General features: G+C 46.0%; 1 protein-coding gene across 2 annotated transcripts in view; it reads left to right on the forward strand.

The window, feature by feature from the left end:
• Positions 1-2,101, forward strand: part of tsc22d3 (TSC22 domain family, member 3) — a 45,965-nt gene extending 43,864 nt beyond the window's left edge. For both annotated transcript variants that reach the window (XM_029257395.1, XM_029257396.1), the window contains exon 3: positions 671-2,101. In XM_029257395.1, coding sequence (XP_029113228.1) covers positions 671-922 — 252 coding nt within the window. In that variant the 3' untranslated portion in view covers positions 923-2,101. The remainder of the gene's footprint in view (positions 1-670) is intronic.
• Positions 2,102-15,618: the final 13,517 nt, after the last annotated feature.

Below are 15,618 nucleotides of genomic sequence, written 5' to 3' on the forward strand. Positions count from 1 at the left end.
AATTGCTGAACTTTATGACAAAAAATTCGGTTTTTAGATTTTGTTTTTCAGCACTTTCCTCAGCGAGAGTTCGTTGCTCGTTTGCTGTCGGTTGAAATGAGATCTTTAGGGCGCGCGCGCCCCGCGTTCCATTGTCTCGCGGGTGTCGGTCATTGGGCAGCGCCGTGCTGCAGTGCTGCTGCATTGTGGGAAGCGGCGGCGCGAGTCAGCGCTGCTGCACTGCAGATTGTTTGACAGCAGAGATACGGCAGTCGCAGTGTGCACGAGCATCACGTGTGTGGTGGAGAATGTATGGAATAAATAAGCAGCCAGTTCACAAATATGTAACTGAGTAATGAAGCAGTAGATTTCAGAGGCTAGTAACTGCGCTCTTTATTCCAAATTCCCTAATGGGCAGAATGCACTTGTGTACATCTAGCAGCATCTCTGGTTAAGTACAAAATAAATTGGTGGGGGGGGGGGCAGTATTGCACAGCAATACTTTGATATTCAGCTTTGTCTGTTATGGCGTAAATGTTTTCTCTTGAACTGGTTGATTTTTGGGGTTTTTATTGTGTTGACATCTTGGCCCTCTATGTGTGTGACCATAATGAAGCAAGCTGTTTCTTTGAATTGCTCAATTTGAACTCGTGCGAGCACACCTAACCATACCCCTCTCAAACCTGTGCAGGATCTGGTGAAGAACCACCTGATGTATGCAGTCAGAGAGGAGGTGGAGATCCTGAAGGAGCAAATCAAGGAGCTGGCAGAGAAGAACAATCAGCTGGAGCGTGAGAACAGCCTGCTGAAGAACCTGGCTAGCCCTGAACAGCTGGAGAAGTTCCAGTCCCGTTTGCCCTCAGATGACACCCCGCTGCCGGAGAGCCCATCGGAAGGCTCGGGCGAACAGGCAGCCTCTCGGAGTACAGGTTCTGCTGTGTAAGTGGCTCTGCCTTGGGGCGGGCAGAGCCACTGCTCTCAGCCGAACCAGACCTCCGAGTCGTACTGTCGCGTAGACGAACGCGACGACTGAAAGATAGACATTCCAATGGCACAGCCTGTTTTCTGTTTTAATGAGACAATCTCTTAAGATCGAAGTGCTAAATGCACGGGCAGAGAGAGGTTACATTGGGATAGGGAGGAGGCCACAGGCTTACTCTTCTCTCCAGCCCCCACCCTAAGCTTGATTAGGGGGGAAAGAGGGAATATGTGATGGGGCTGGCCCTGAGACCTGACCTGGGGGCACCTGATGCAGACAGTCTCTCAGAGCCTTGCCAAGGAAGCTGAAATCTCCGGAGGGGATGTCCTTCCACGTCCCTCGAGCAAGAGCCCCTGTGGATTTCCCCTTACGGAAACAAGCTGCTTTTGACATCATAATCCGTCAAGTCCGTACAGAACCGTTCCCTCCTCATCGCTCTCCTGTCCCTATTTGTGCTTTGTTTTTTCTTAAAATCAAGAAAAGCAAAAACCTCCTGGAAATGATGGTCCAGGAGTGGGACTTGAGCTGATCCAGTCAGCCTCACTGATTACTCTGTGATTTGTTGTAAAAACGCATTGCTCGTGTGCTCTGCAGCGGGGGTCTTGCTGCTTATGGGGGAAATTTGTCTTGCTTTTTTTCAATGTTTTCTGAAACGGCGCAAAGTGGATTTGTCTTTAGGAGAGTTGTAATACTGCCATGACGTTAAGTATGGAAGAACTTGCTACAAATTTGCATAGGTCTGTAAATTTGTACATAAAGTGAAGTATTCAGAATCACAGAGATAGCGGTAACAGGTGTTTCTGCATCAAGTGCACTCCTGTTTCAAGACTGACCCAGCATTTCTTCCTAGTAGAATTGAAGACACAAACTTGAAACTGAGGAGAAGGAGAGGTGTCCGACTGTTACCGGAGAGTAGGGATCCATTTTCAGCAGGAGATGTTTTCTAGCTACCAAAGACTTATAGCGTGGACTCTCAGACCAACTAGGACCATGTGCATAAAATTTATGCACAGGGTGAAGTCTTGTTAGCTATTACAAAACAAGGGGTATTTCTGTATTGTGTCCATGGGACAAGACTGCAGGTATTCACAATGATGTATGAATACAAAATGCACATTGCAATAAACTGTATGTTTACACAAATGTCTGTTTCTTGCCCATATTTCACAAATGAAACCTGTGATTAGTCTAGCATTTTCCTGCAGCTTTACTCTGTTTAGCTGGAAATATGATCAGTGCTGCCTATATAGTTGCAAATATAAAATCTTATGATGTTGAAAATGTAAGCACCCTCAAATATCACCACAGTGAAATCCACTTGCCTCCCTATTTTTCAGGTGAGGTCAGTATTCTCACGTTAAAAACAATGCAGTTGCCTAGGTAACTTATTTTTCTCAAATGACCTACAGCCACTGATACTGTCTTGGGACTTGTAAAGGCTTAGTTTAATGCTAAAGGAATTTTTTTTTGTTGGGACTGTAAACACTTTTGGAAGAGGCAGCCTTTGTTTACATGTTTTTTTTTAAATCCAACGACTTTTGTTCTTTTAAAAGTGGTTAAGGTTTCGTGCTGGAATCTGAAGAACAAGGGATTCAAGCCAGTTAAAATTAATCTTTAGCTACTAAATTTTTCACTCTCCTTGAGGTGCTATAGATGTAATCATTTGATTAACTTGTTTACAGTGCTCAACAGAAGCTGTATAGTCTTGGTTGTATGTGATCTCAGAACCTGTACTTTTGTTTTACATCTTAGCAACTACACCTTATTGTGGAAAGTGTCAGTTTACATCTGTCCAGCAGTATGTGTTATACTGGGCTTTTTAAAATTACTCATGAAGCAGCATATGGGATAGTCAGGGTCATGTGCTAAAGTTTTGTTCTAATAAAAAAGCAGAAGGTGTAAAAAAGTTTAGCAGAAGCACATTAAGGTGAAGAGGTTTACTAGTGGGTGTGTATGTCTTTTTTTTAACAGGGCTTTAGTAAAATCTGCCACTCCTGAAATTAATCCCAGTTTATAACTGAATTTAGCAGGACACTGGGTGCAAAGTTGACTTGGGGGTCATCAGACCATGAATGACAGTAGAAATGGAAATAATTCTCTAACGTCAGGCTGAGGGATCAACGTGAAAATGGAAGAACAGCTGCTTTTAGGAAGCTTCTTTGCTACCCTGGAAACCCAGCAGTCTCCGATGTTTGATCCTGATAACGTACCTTTCAAAAGCGCGATTTCTCGTGATTTTTCACAAATGTTACAAATTTCAGATCGATTCATAGCAAAATGTGTGATTAGGGGAAAAAAAAAAGTTTTGGAGACGTGAGAAAAAATCTTGCTACAGGAAGCCGAAGCAAATTTAGCCTCTCCAAATGAGCAGTGCTGAGTCAGAGGCGCCGCTTGCGAGGGCATAAAAGCACGCCAAGGTGTGTAAAACTACAGTGAGCTATACATTAGTGGGGTGAGCATGGACAAAGCTTCAGCACCCAGAAGCAGGGCTCTGGAGGAGATGACCAAGCAGGTTCACAGTGATCACAGTGACTCAGATCTCCTCACCCTGCAGCAGAGAAGTGGAACACACTGATGGTTTGAGTCCACATCGGGCTCTGCTCCCCCGAGCTCTAGATAAGGAAGGAGTGCTCCCAGCTTGCTCCGTGCCATATTTGGAGAGATGGGTAAACAAACCCATCCTTCTCCATCGTCTGATCCCTCCCAGCTTCTCCCTGCCCCTTCCTCCCAACCAGGACTGTGAACTTGCTCTCTCCAGGAGCCGCTCTACAGCATCCCCTTCGCGCCAGAACGTCGTAGCAAATTCTCGAATCCCGATAAATCGATCATGAGGACGAAACTTCGCAAAACGCACTGGACTTGAAAAGTTTTCATTATTGGGAGCAGAAGCCTCGGGGCGTCTGCTCCTCGTGTGGAGGCTCTTTGTTGAGCACCAGTCGAAAAACATTGCCGTGTGTCCGAATGTGCCACCCAAACAGCCTTCTGGACGCGGGAGCGAAACGGTTGTGTAAGACCCCTGACGTCACTCGCCATTTATAAGCGCAGAGCGAAACGCGTGAACAGGAAGAGTTTGAGGCCGACAAGTCTTCGGGAGTTGAGGGTGTCACCTTTGAGCGGTACAGTGAGGTCAGATCAGTGTCAGATCGGTGAGTGACTTCTCGCTGTCATCAGATGTGTTCTAGTCGTCACTTGTACACATGAGACAAAACCAGATTGACCACAGTTAATTCGAAGCAGACGCTGAAAAACCCGACGCCGCTATGAACCGATGGCTTGCGCTTTTCCCAAGGTGACATTGTCAAGCGTTCGTCCCCCTGACCGCACCCGTAAATGGGTCCCTGAACTCCCATTCAGGAGTAAACAACCGAAAGCAGAATCCCGGCGGGCGCCCTTTACATCGCAACATCTTCCATGTCAGCCAGTTTAACTGAACCCGCCGAAATGGTTTTTCGGGCCGGGAGCGAAAACGCTTCTCTGCCGGAGCAGCAAGCGGCATGGAAGCTAAGGACGCAGATTCAATGTTCAGATATTCAGGAGTCCTGCTGTTTCACCCTTGAGGAAGCCGTGACCCGAAGGGCCGCGGCAAAGCAGCCAAACAACTGTAATGACTGCTGACACTATCCAAGTAAAAAACCGAACGGCTGCAGAAAAGGCCTATTAAGATCACACCAAGAAGCCAGATATGGACATGATGCCCCTTGGCTGTGAAACATTACTCATTGTTTCCATGGCGACTCTAGCACATTCCGGAGACTGTGTTATACAATTAAATAATAACTTTTTTTTCCCCCTACAGCTAAACATAGAGGTGTTTCTCTATTATTGATTCACATCACAACGGTAGATTTTTTTTTCTGGAATAATTAGCACTTTATGAGAGAGAAGTAAGAACAGTGGTCCAGTTCAGCTTACGGACACAACCGTACTGCCATCTATTATTTCCATCTATTACACAACGTAACGAAATTTATCAAACTTCTTAGTTATGTCGATTTCTGCATTATGCTTACTTAAAATTTACCAACTGTAACAATACCGTTAGTTCTTCTAGAGTGTCAGTTTTAGTTTGCTTCCTTACAGCTACTAGAAGATTCTAGAAGGCACAGAACATCCTAGAAGGCATCAGATACTAAAAGGCACTGGAATATTTGGTCCTTGGAACCTGGTGCCAAAATTTGCTCATTTCAAGAATGTGGAATATTTTTCTGAAAACTGTCATATAGTACGAACTAACAGCAAAAGTATGTTTAATCTAAGGAAGCAACGGAACGTGCAAAAAAATCAAAATTTTTGTGTTATTTACTTGTGCATTTAGTTGATGACTTTTTTTTTTGTTCAAAGCAACTTGCGATATTGGGCTTGTGCTCTAATCTACATGCGATTTTTTTCGTCCGCTTCTACAGCCAGGTAATTTTCACTGCAGCAGTGGTGGGCAAGTACCTTGTTCAAGGGTCCAATAGCAGGAGGGGATTCGAATGGAGAAAGGCAATGGCTCCTACCACTGTGCAACTAAGCAGAGGATTAAATACGCACAAAACTCGACGGGTTCTCTAAGATCCAGTGCGAAAAGCTCCCACCATGGAGGTGTTTCTTGGGTCTTTTCAAAGGACCGAAGTGGTGCACGTTGTGAACGTCAAAGATGATGTGGACCTATCTAGGGCAAACGGTTAAGCCTCTTCAATTTTGCCTTTTTGCTGACTGGGGGAGAATAAGAATCCGACTCTTAAACGCAGTTCTGCTTGTGCCTCGGGCAGCGGAACCGGCGGATGCGAGACTGGCAGGAGCTTGGAGGGAACGCTCGGTGCCGCCCAACACTGCCGTTCGATTTCCTCCATGGCGCATTTGACCCACAGCCTCTCATGAGTTGCCAGGAAAGACAGCTGTTGGGCTGCCTCACTGTTATGTAACCAGAAAACATCTGTTCCCAGTGAAAAAACCGCGACGCGGACTCGATGACTCTGCCCGGAGTAAGCATGCGCACTGGGACACCGATTCTGGTCACTGTGGCGTGAGAGTGTGAGTGTGCGTTTGTGTAAGAGAGCGATTGACGGAGAGAGAGACCCCAAATCCCTCTGACGTCTGGACCCCGCCCCCCGAGACACGATCCACCTTTAGAGCAGACATGGACGTATGGAGTTAAAATTCCATCCCACCATTTTTATATGTTTCATTTGACCGAAAATGAGAACAAACCCTGTTAAAAGTGATCTGGCATAAACCTGAGGCTTTTCAATATCATTATAATTGAGAAATTACTCCAGGAAACAGTTTTGTTTTTTTTTACCCATATGAAATACTCAGATTTCTTTAAAGGAAATAAACAAATTCCATTGTTTACGAAGAAGTAACCAAATATGGAAAACAACACAATGACGGAGACTTACGGCAAATGGGTGCGTGATTCACTAATGCGAAGACGCAAACCTTTTGTTGACACGGTTCCCTAGGACTGTCAACAAGGGTTCCGGGCAGCGTGCGTCAGGAAGACTCTTTTTGTCCAAACCCCTTAAAGAGCTAAATAGGTCTGCAGCAAAATGTTTATAGAAGGAGTCTGGAACCATCCAACTTAAATGGGGGGGGGGAGTTGAAGTTTTCTCATGAACCCTTCTTACTGGTCAACATCAGCAAGATGACAAAAGGTGGCTTTCAGAAACTGTAACTTCTTTCACCTTTATATGTTGATTCCTGTCCTTTAACTGTGCTTACCATGAACCACACACACACACACACAGAAACTGCTTGTCTCAAGTGGGGTCGCAGCAAGCCGGAGCCTAACCCGGCAACACAGGGCATAAGGCCAGAGGGGGAGGGGACACACCCAGGACGGGACGCCAGTCCGTCGCAAGGCACCCCAAGCGGGACTCGAACCCCAGACCCACTGGAGAGCAGGACCTGGTCCAACCCACTGCGCCACTGTGCCCCCTACTATGAATCAGTATGATTAAAATTGCCCAGCTGTATCAACGCACTTTACTTTACAGAGCTTAACATTGTAGGTCTCTGGAGAAGATCCATCCATCCATTTTTATTAACCGCTTGTCCCAGTCAGGGTGGCGACGGTCTGGAGCCTATCCTGGAATCACTGGGTACAAGGCTGACGTGAGGTTCACCCTGGGCGGGACACCAGTCCGTTGCTGGGTGTCTTTGGAAAAAAGCGTCAGCTAAACAAACACATTGAAATGTAAGTTTAGCGCTCCTTGGTAGAAATCTCAGCGGTGCCACTGCAGAGAACCACACAGCATATTGGCAAGAAAAAACTTTCCCTCCGAAAGGAAGAGAGAAACCAAGCGCAGGTGTGTGCTGACCCGTGCCTTGCCTCGAGCCAAGCTCTGCTATTTTCAGAGATCCTTCCATGCCAGGGCAACAGGGGGTAAAATTAGCCTTTCAGCTTCCCATACCTGAACTTCTGCACCTCCAAAGGGGAGCTTGGCCCACCTGGTTGAAGTCACTTGCACATCCACAGCTCTTCGGTTTGGCTGCTTCGAAGAGTCCGATGGTTGTAGATCACGAGCTTCAGCCCTCCTGGGGATGTAGGGTTGATGGGGTTGGCTGCAGCAGCTTGGAGGACCATCACTGTAACCTCAACAACATCGCCCCCTCCTGCTTTGAGGGGAACCTCTGAGAAGGTGATGGAGACTTCCAACGTACCCCACAGGCCCTGACTGTACACCAGAGCCAGGTACGTGAGGTGCGTTTCAGACCCTGACGCCCACACAATAAGGACCGCTGGCATGTTTTTCTCCGCTGCCATTTTCCGAAAACATCGGAACAGGTCCTACAGCACAGGTCTTCGGTCTGAGAGACACCACCTGACCATCCCAAACACACTGTCCACCTTTGCATAAACAAAATCAGTTTGTTTAATAAACCTGCGGTCACTTGTTACCCATTCATTACCATGAACGCAATTTTTTAAACAAATGGGGACAAGCGTCCGATTACAGGATGGTTTGGTGGTTTCTATGGCGCCGTGCAACGTTCACGTACTGAAGAACTTACAGCTCAGTTTCCAGGTTAGCCCACCAGCCTGTGCTCGGTCACATTATTTTGTTTATCTGCTGGCCTTCAGCGGGACAGGAAATGCTGCATTAAAATTCCTACATCCTCCCACCAATTATGTGACTATTTCCATACCGCGGTATGTACACAAGATATAGGCTCTGCTGGGGGGAGTTCACTGTGTCCTTGTATCAGCATTGCGAGTAGTGAGGACAACTGAACTAAAATAAGGCTCTTTTAGGCCAAGATATTTCATATGGAAAACGAGATAAAAACCCTCGGATTTTTTTGGTTGCTCCCATGCATGGTGCCATTCCTGAGAAACAAGACTCATAGGATAACACACCCTGAACCTTGACCTTAATTACCCACGGTTATTTACAGTTCTGCAGGTACCTGAAGATGACGGCAACAACTTATTTGATTTACAACTCACTTTCTAACAGGCGTAGTCCTGCAGTGATTTATGCTGGTATCTCTACAGGTGTGTCTGCAGGAAATTTGCACGTTCTCCGCATGTCTTTGTGGTTTTCCTCCGGGTGCTCTGGTTTCCTCTCACGTTCAAATGGTGTCTGTCAGATGGATTGGTGACCCTGAATTGCCTGTGCTGTGTGAATGAGTGCATGTTCGGCATCTCGTTCAGGGTGTTCCCTGTCGTCCCTAGTGTCCTGTGCTTTCAGGATAGGCTCCTGACCACTGCAACCCTGCTTATGCGTGGCAATCGATAGTGAACCTAACCATGTTTTATTAGATCATCTTAAAGTGCTGTTCAGTGAGGTCTTGGCAGTGAAAAGCGTAAAATGAAATGCATAGAAATAAATATAAGTATATACAAAGAAAGCAGAAAACAAGTGTTGAAACTCATGGAATATCATAGATTCACTTTACAGTGAACAACAGGAGTTATGAATTGCTGCTTCTGTAATGCCCTGTTCATTACACAAAAGAGGAAGTTTATGTGGAAATATTTAAGGGTGGTGTCGTACCTATCCGGAAACTGGATTTCACAAAAGAGCGGATTTATTTTTAGTTGCATTGCTCTCGGAAGATTTCCACACAGCGCTTGCTGTGGGAAAGCGTACAATGCCAAGTGAATCAGTAAGGCCTTGTACGCTCGCTTCTCAGGTCATTTTCACATCCCACATAAATCGGCCTTCCAATGCACCTGAGCACAGTCAAGCCCGAGGTTCAAAGCGTAAGGGTTATGACACACTGACCATGATCTGCAGTTCACTTCAAGCAAAATATAATCTGAATATTTGCTAGATACCAGATTCAGGACTGTTGGAAGACAGAGCTCTTCTCCACAGCACGGTATAACCTCTAGGTTGGCAGACGTCCACAACCCAACCTTAAAAGCATCCATCCAGTATCGGGCAAAGGACATTTTAGATACCAAAATCAGGCTGTGGCAGAGCTTGAGAGACAGCTTTATTGAAGGCTTACTGTTGCTTTCAAGTCATCTGAACTTTGTTCAAGGGCAAAGCTGAACCTGCAACCTCATGAGTCCAGTTTGTTAGCCCCTAAGTCTGTGAGAGCTTTGCTTTGTACTCTGTTGTATTCAATTAGCACTGGGATCTCAGACCCTTCTCTTTTTCCTCCCATAAATGCTGCGTTATAACCCTTCGCATAAACCTTCAGTCCACAAAGTCGTATGGGCCATATGTTCAACAGTTCAATGTACATTTTCTTATTGCTTCCCCGTACCTCAAAAGAGGGTATTATCTCTTTTCTTCCTGTTATTTAGTTTCTTTGAAGAAACTTTTAACTCTCCACATTTGAATTGATGGATGTTTCTCCAGAACCAGAAAACATCTGTTCCCACTGAAAAATTCATGGCACATTCTGTATTTCTCAGTACAAATTGTCCACCTCCAGGGTACGACAGCAGGGCTTCTCTGGATCTTGACAGCTTTCAGGTCACGAGGTTATGTCTTTGACCACCGTGCTGGTTTTTCTAAGATGAGCTTGTTTCCATTTTCTGTAAAACATCACAGACTTTGACTTCTGCTTTGGTCAAGTCGGACAATGCGGCGTGAAAGTGTGCATGTCTGCTTCTCCTCTTTTTTTGGTCAGTTTCCCGTCTCCTTTGAAGGAGACTAGAACTGTGAGCCGGAGCGGCCCGTGGGGGAGCTTCCTGAGCAAGGCAGGAAACACCTGTGGGGCGGCGTGGGGGGGCTTAGGCTTCCACACCGGCCTGAAAAGCACATGTGGGGAGGAGTAGAGCTCTGGGTGGAACGACTCTGGCGTGTCGCTTGATAAGGTGGATCAGCCTGTTGACGTGAGCACCAAGGAGGTGAAAGATTCCTGTCCACCCTTCCCGTTGGAAACTGACGCGGTTAGAACTGGGAAATTCTGGTCCCTACGTCAAGCTGGAGAGCTTAGTCATCAATTCGGAGGTAAAGTGTGCAAACAGCAACAATTCAGCCCAAACACACCCAGCATCTGTTTGTAAAATGTATTTTGTGTGTGTGTTTGTGTGATTTTTCAATGAGAATCTCGTTATTGCTCTCAGGTTTTCGCCAGCTCCGGACATCAACTCTTCAAAACAAAGTGAAGTGAAATACAGGGCTTCCAGTGAATAGCCTGAAGTCAGAACTAAATGTTCCTGGTCTCTCCGCAGGACATGAGCAGTGAAGCCTCACACAAATCAAGGCCCCTAAGACTTTTGGCGTGAGATGTGTGAAAGCAGTACACTGAAAAGGGGGCTCTGGGTTACATAACCGGAAGCACGCTGGGATCAGGCTACCTCTGTTTCCCACTGGTTGCGCTTTGACTGTCCTTTTAAACCTGATTCCAGCTCACTGTTTTTGTGTTGCTTAGTGTGCTTTGGAGGGGTGTGGTGGCATAGAGGCTTTGGCCAGGGCCCACCGCATAGTGGGTCTGGGGTTCGAGTCCTGCTTGGGGTGCCTTGCGATGGACTGGCGTCCCGTCCTGGGTGTGTCCCCTCCCCCTCTGGCCTTACGCCCTGTGTTACCGGATTAGGTTCCGGTTCGCCATGACCCGCTTGGCACAAGCGGTTGTAGACAGTTTGTGTGTAGGTAGTCTGCTTTGATCTCTTATACAAGGCATTTTTCTTACAGGAATTCAGATGCAGAACCATACACCGCTACTGGGACACAGACCAGCAGCTTTTAGGCTCCAAATCCACATGCTTAATCACCACATTTTGAGCTCTTCTATAAAGTGGTAGCCTGGGACCACATGTAAAAGGGCAAGGTATTCCAAGCAGCCACGTTTCATTAAAAATGATCTGAAGGTATGAAATGACGTATAGAATACTGTACTAGGAAAGGATATGAGGCGGTGCGGTCAAGGCCCGGTGTGAAATGTCCGTAAGATGTCTATCAAGGTCAACTCAAAGTGCGCTGTGGTGACATTTGAAGAAACGCTTGCTGTTGTTCCAGCAGCAGCTTTAAGCGCAGGGGGCTCTCGGCAAATCGCTCGTACGCTAATGGCGCGAGGCCTGTTTCATTTCCAAAGCACCCCACTGAGCGAAGTGCTGAGTTCGGAGAAGCAGAGGCCACCTGTCGCACCTCAGCCTTTCCCCACAAGAACGACCCATCTCTCAACACAATATTATGAGGGATTAGCCGGGGCCCAGGAGCGAGACGGCTTCAATTCAGAGGGACAACCCCCCCCCCCCCCCCCCCCCCGCCAACCCCTCCCTCTCAGGCCATTACTCACATCACCCTGGACTATTTGCTTCTGCGAAAACGCCAGCAACATTTCAAGACTTTGCCGTTGTCTGGGAGCTTGCCCAAAGCCGCTAATCCCAGGCCAGACAAACTTAACAAGGGTATCCTGGACTGGTGCTGAGTGGTGCTTCGTCAGCCTTTTATTTTCTGCTGCTGGTGTCATCCGGAGCGGCCCTAGAGCGCAGGGAAATCTATACCGGCGCTGCTTTCCTGAACAGATTAGAGCACGTTTGAGAGGACGCGGAGCTCCGGCTGCTCAACTGATAACAGCAAGAGGGGTGGCTGGGGGGGAGGCATTTTGTGAGTAGGAGGGTAAATTTTACTACGGCTTTACTGAGCCACAGATGAAGCTCCTCCCTAGAGAGTAATGTTCTTTTGACTTCCCTCTGAGCTGCCATCCATCAGCGAGGCACTGCCACCTACTTACATGTGTGAAAGACGCTCTGGCAAGCTAGCGGACCTGTCAGTCCATGATTATAGAAGAGCTGGTCGGTTTGCGTAGGCAGTATTAAATTGCGTTGATATTTTGCAGTCCTTGGGAAGAGTCAAAATGGGGAGGATGTTTCGAACCCAATCTAAAATACAGATGCACTTTTGCTTTGAGATCTATCCTACCCAGCAAAAAGCTCTAGATGTCCAGCCGCCCCTCCTGCACTAATCCTGTCTAGGGGTGTCAACCACGGTCAGTCTGGCTGACCTCCTGCTGTGCTCCCGTAATTAACAGCTTATGGACTCCATCGCTTTGTTTACCAGCTGGAGGATATCAGATGTTGTCCACAAGGATTTAGCATGGACTTGATAATAGCTAGTTGCCCTCTGGCTGACAGAGGATCCATCTCCAGATATCTCTACGTCCGGAACGATCCAGCAGCATATCTCAACATACATGTAACTCAGCTGTCTGCAAAGCAGATTCTTGAACTCACTTGAAAAACACAAAAATAAGCATTCTGCTGGAATTAGTAGAAAAGTCTGTGCTTAGTGTTTATGGAATGAATTGTGAAATTGAGGTAAGATTTTTCCCACCATTTCATAGCATACCGCTTGCTTCCGTGTTTGATTCTGCATGTTGATGGCTCATAAACAAGAGGATAAGGGAGAGATAGTGAAACGGAGGCTGGGATTATATGGGTGAGGTCAGGATTATAAAAACTAATTGCCCTGTTGAGATAATCAGAGAGGCTCAATATTCGGCATGTTTCAGTGGAAAACACTGAAACACACACACACACACACACACACACACACACATACACACACACACCCTTTACCTACTCTACCTAGAAACATCCCTTCAGGTGCATGGTTTGCTGGTGGAAACAATTGTATTCCAGCCTCAGTGCCACTCTCTGTGCGCCTTCTACTTCTGTCAAAGCACCACTGGAGAGTTAAACACCATGGAGGCTTTGCCGCTGGAAGTGTTAGTCACCCTGAGCTGACGGAAAACAGCCTGCTGTGAAAGCTGAAGCACGAAAGTTGCTGTTCTGCCATGACGTTTCAGGCGGGCAGCATTGTCTTCATCTTCAGACCCATAAATGGTGAACTCTTTACAAAGTGATGTGGCATTCTGTTAGTTACAATTTGCCAAGACTGGTAGGTTTGAAGGGAATGTACAGTTTAGATGCTTTTGTGTACAGCAGCACCACAGTCAATAATTAATTTAACATTTACGTTTATTTATTTAGCAGATGCTTTTCTCCAAAACGACTTCCAATGAACTCTATGTAGTGTTACCAGCCCACACACCTTATTCACCAAGGTGACTTACACTGCTAGATACATTATTTGCAATGGGTCACTCATCCATACATCAGTGGAACACACCCTCTCTGTCACTCACACACTATGGGGGAACCTGAACAGCATGTCTTTGAACTGTGGGAGGAAACCAGAGCACTCAGAGGAAACCCACGCAGCCATAAGAAGAACATGCAAACTCCACATATTTTGAGAGGATTGGATGTCCTAGAGTTTCTACTTGAAAGTGTGACGATCAAAAACCCCATTGTCTATACTGGTCATCTTAAGAGACATGTGACATCTTTTAGCTGTCCTTATCAATCCGTTTTCATGACTCTGGTATTTAACAGGTCACGCATGTACTATCTTGTTAAACGCATTTTCTTTAGCAACTTAATTTAACACCATGAAACCTCCTGTCGGCTACACATCCCTACTATTTTTCAGATCAAGATTAATCTTTGTAGCTCAACAGTGGACGTCTTCTTCACACATTGGCATCTTTAGTGATTTAATCCATCGCCCTACTGAGAGTAAACATGTATTCCTGCAATAACTCCTTCTCAGTACATCCCGGAGTTAATCAGTTGTCTGCAACGCTATCAGATCTGAATGCGAGAACCACTTGATGGCAACTGGTGGAAAGGAGTTTCATTCATCTCTGGCATCAGCAATTTTCTCATCTTGATGCGGGACAAAAGAGCACTAGTCTTACATGTGGATGTCCTGTGAGTAGTTGATCGGGTGGAGGTTATGGGGATTTAGACAACGTATATGACTGCACATGTCTGTTTGTGTCGGATACGTTTACTACTGCATCTGTGGTACTAAAAGCAAGATCCTATTGCACCTGGAGGAGGGTGTGGTAGTGCAGATGTTTTGGCCAGGGCTCGCTGTGGGGTGGGTCTGGGGTTCGAGCCCTGCTTGGAGTGCCTTGCGGCAGACTGGCATTCCGTCCTGGGTGTGTCCCCTCCCCCTTCGGCCTTACGCCCTGTGTTGCTGGGTTAGGCTCTGGCTCGCTGCGACCCCGATTGGGACAGGTGGTTATAGACATTGTGTCTGTGTATTCCAACTGTTCAACCACACTGGGGAGAAAACAAGAACCAACACCATCTCTAAAGCAGATCCACTTGACAGAAATCAGTCAAAATAATGTTAATTGATCACAGACTGAAGAACAAACTCTTCTTGTTTACTGCCCAACCAAGAAAACCCTGAATCATGAACACTAAGTCCTCAGTGCTTCCTGGATCTCCAGTGGTGTCTGTTGTGTGTGTGAAGGACGGGAACTGAACAAGTGCTCTTTGACGGCATCTTAAAGGATTGTTGGCGGAAAGATGGCTCACCATGTTGTTTATCAAGTCACACTGGTGAGGGGATCAGTCTAGGAAATCTTGGAAATTATGAATGAGACTTGTTTTTTAAACAAGCCACTTCTGACAGCAGGCAGAAAACTACTGCAAACATAAAAGGGAAAGAATTTTGACCATATCCACAAAGCAGATGAAAGATAAAAAAACCAAATTCCGTATAAATACAAAAAAGGGCTAGAACGGATAACGGTTCAAAGACCAAAATACATCAGCATGGAAAGTATTTTCTGTTTCAGCTTGTTCTTAATTTTTATTTTTTTTTTCATTTTTCTAATTAAGAGAAACCTTATTCTGTGCTGTTTCTATAGTTTGCTGTTATTCTAGATATTTACTATGTCCAGATCCACAAATTTAATTTCAAGAAGTGTCTTTAAAGTCTTTATTTAACCACATTTTACCTCATGCAGCTCTTTAGCATCTAACATTACCTACTGACTACACATTTAACCCAGGGGTATAACAGGGGTTTGGGTTTAAGCTAAGAATGTCAAAATTCCTTGTATAAGTTTGCCTTAGTTATGCTTAAGCTTACAGTTCAGTTTGAATGTGTTAACTTACATTTATCTGACACTTTTCTCCAAAACAGTTCACAATGTTAAGGTTACAGTTATTACAAGCTTACAATTTTTTACTGGAGTGATTTAGGGTAAGTACCTTACTCAAGGGTGCTACAGGTGGGGAGGTTCAAACCTGCAGCTTTTGGATCCAGAGGTAGTAGCACTAACCATAACAGTACCAGCTGTCCCTACGGTAACTTTACCTAGGGTTCATCTAGGCCTGTCACTCAGATTTGTCACTTCTGTCTCCAAAATATCTGCACATCCTGCCCTTCCCCTATTGCTGCGATGGT

The sequence above is a fragment of the Scleropages formosus genome, chromosome 13 (genome assembly GCF_900964775.1).
Source record: "Scleropages formosus chromosome 13, fSclFor1.1, whole genome shotgun sequence".
In the NCBI taxonomy this organism is placed as follows: Eukaryota; Metazoa; Chordata; class Actinopteri; order Osteoglossiformes; family Osteoglossidae; genus Scleropages; species Scleropages formosus.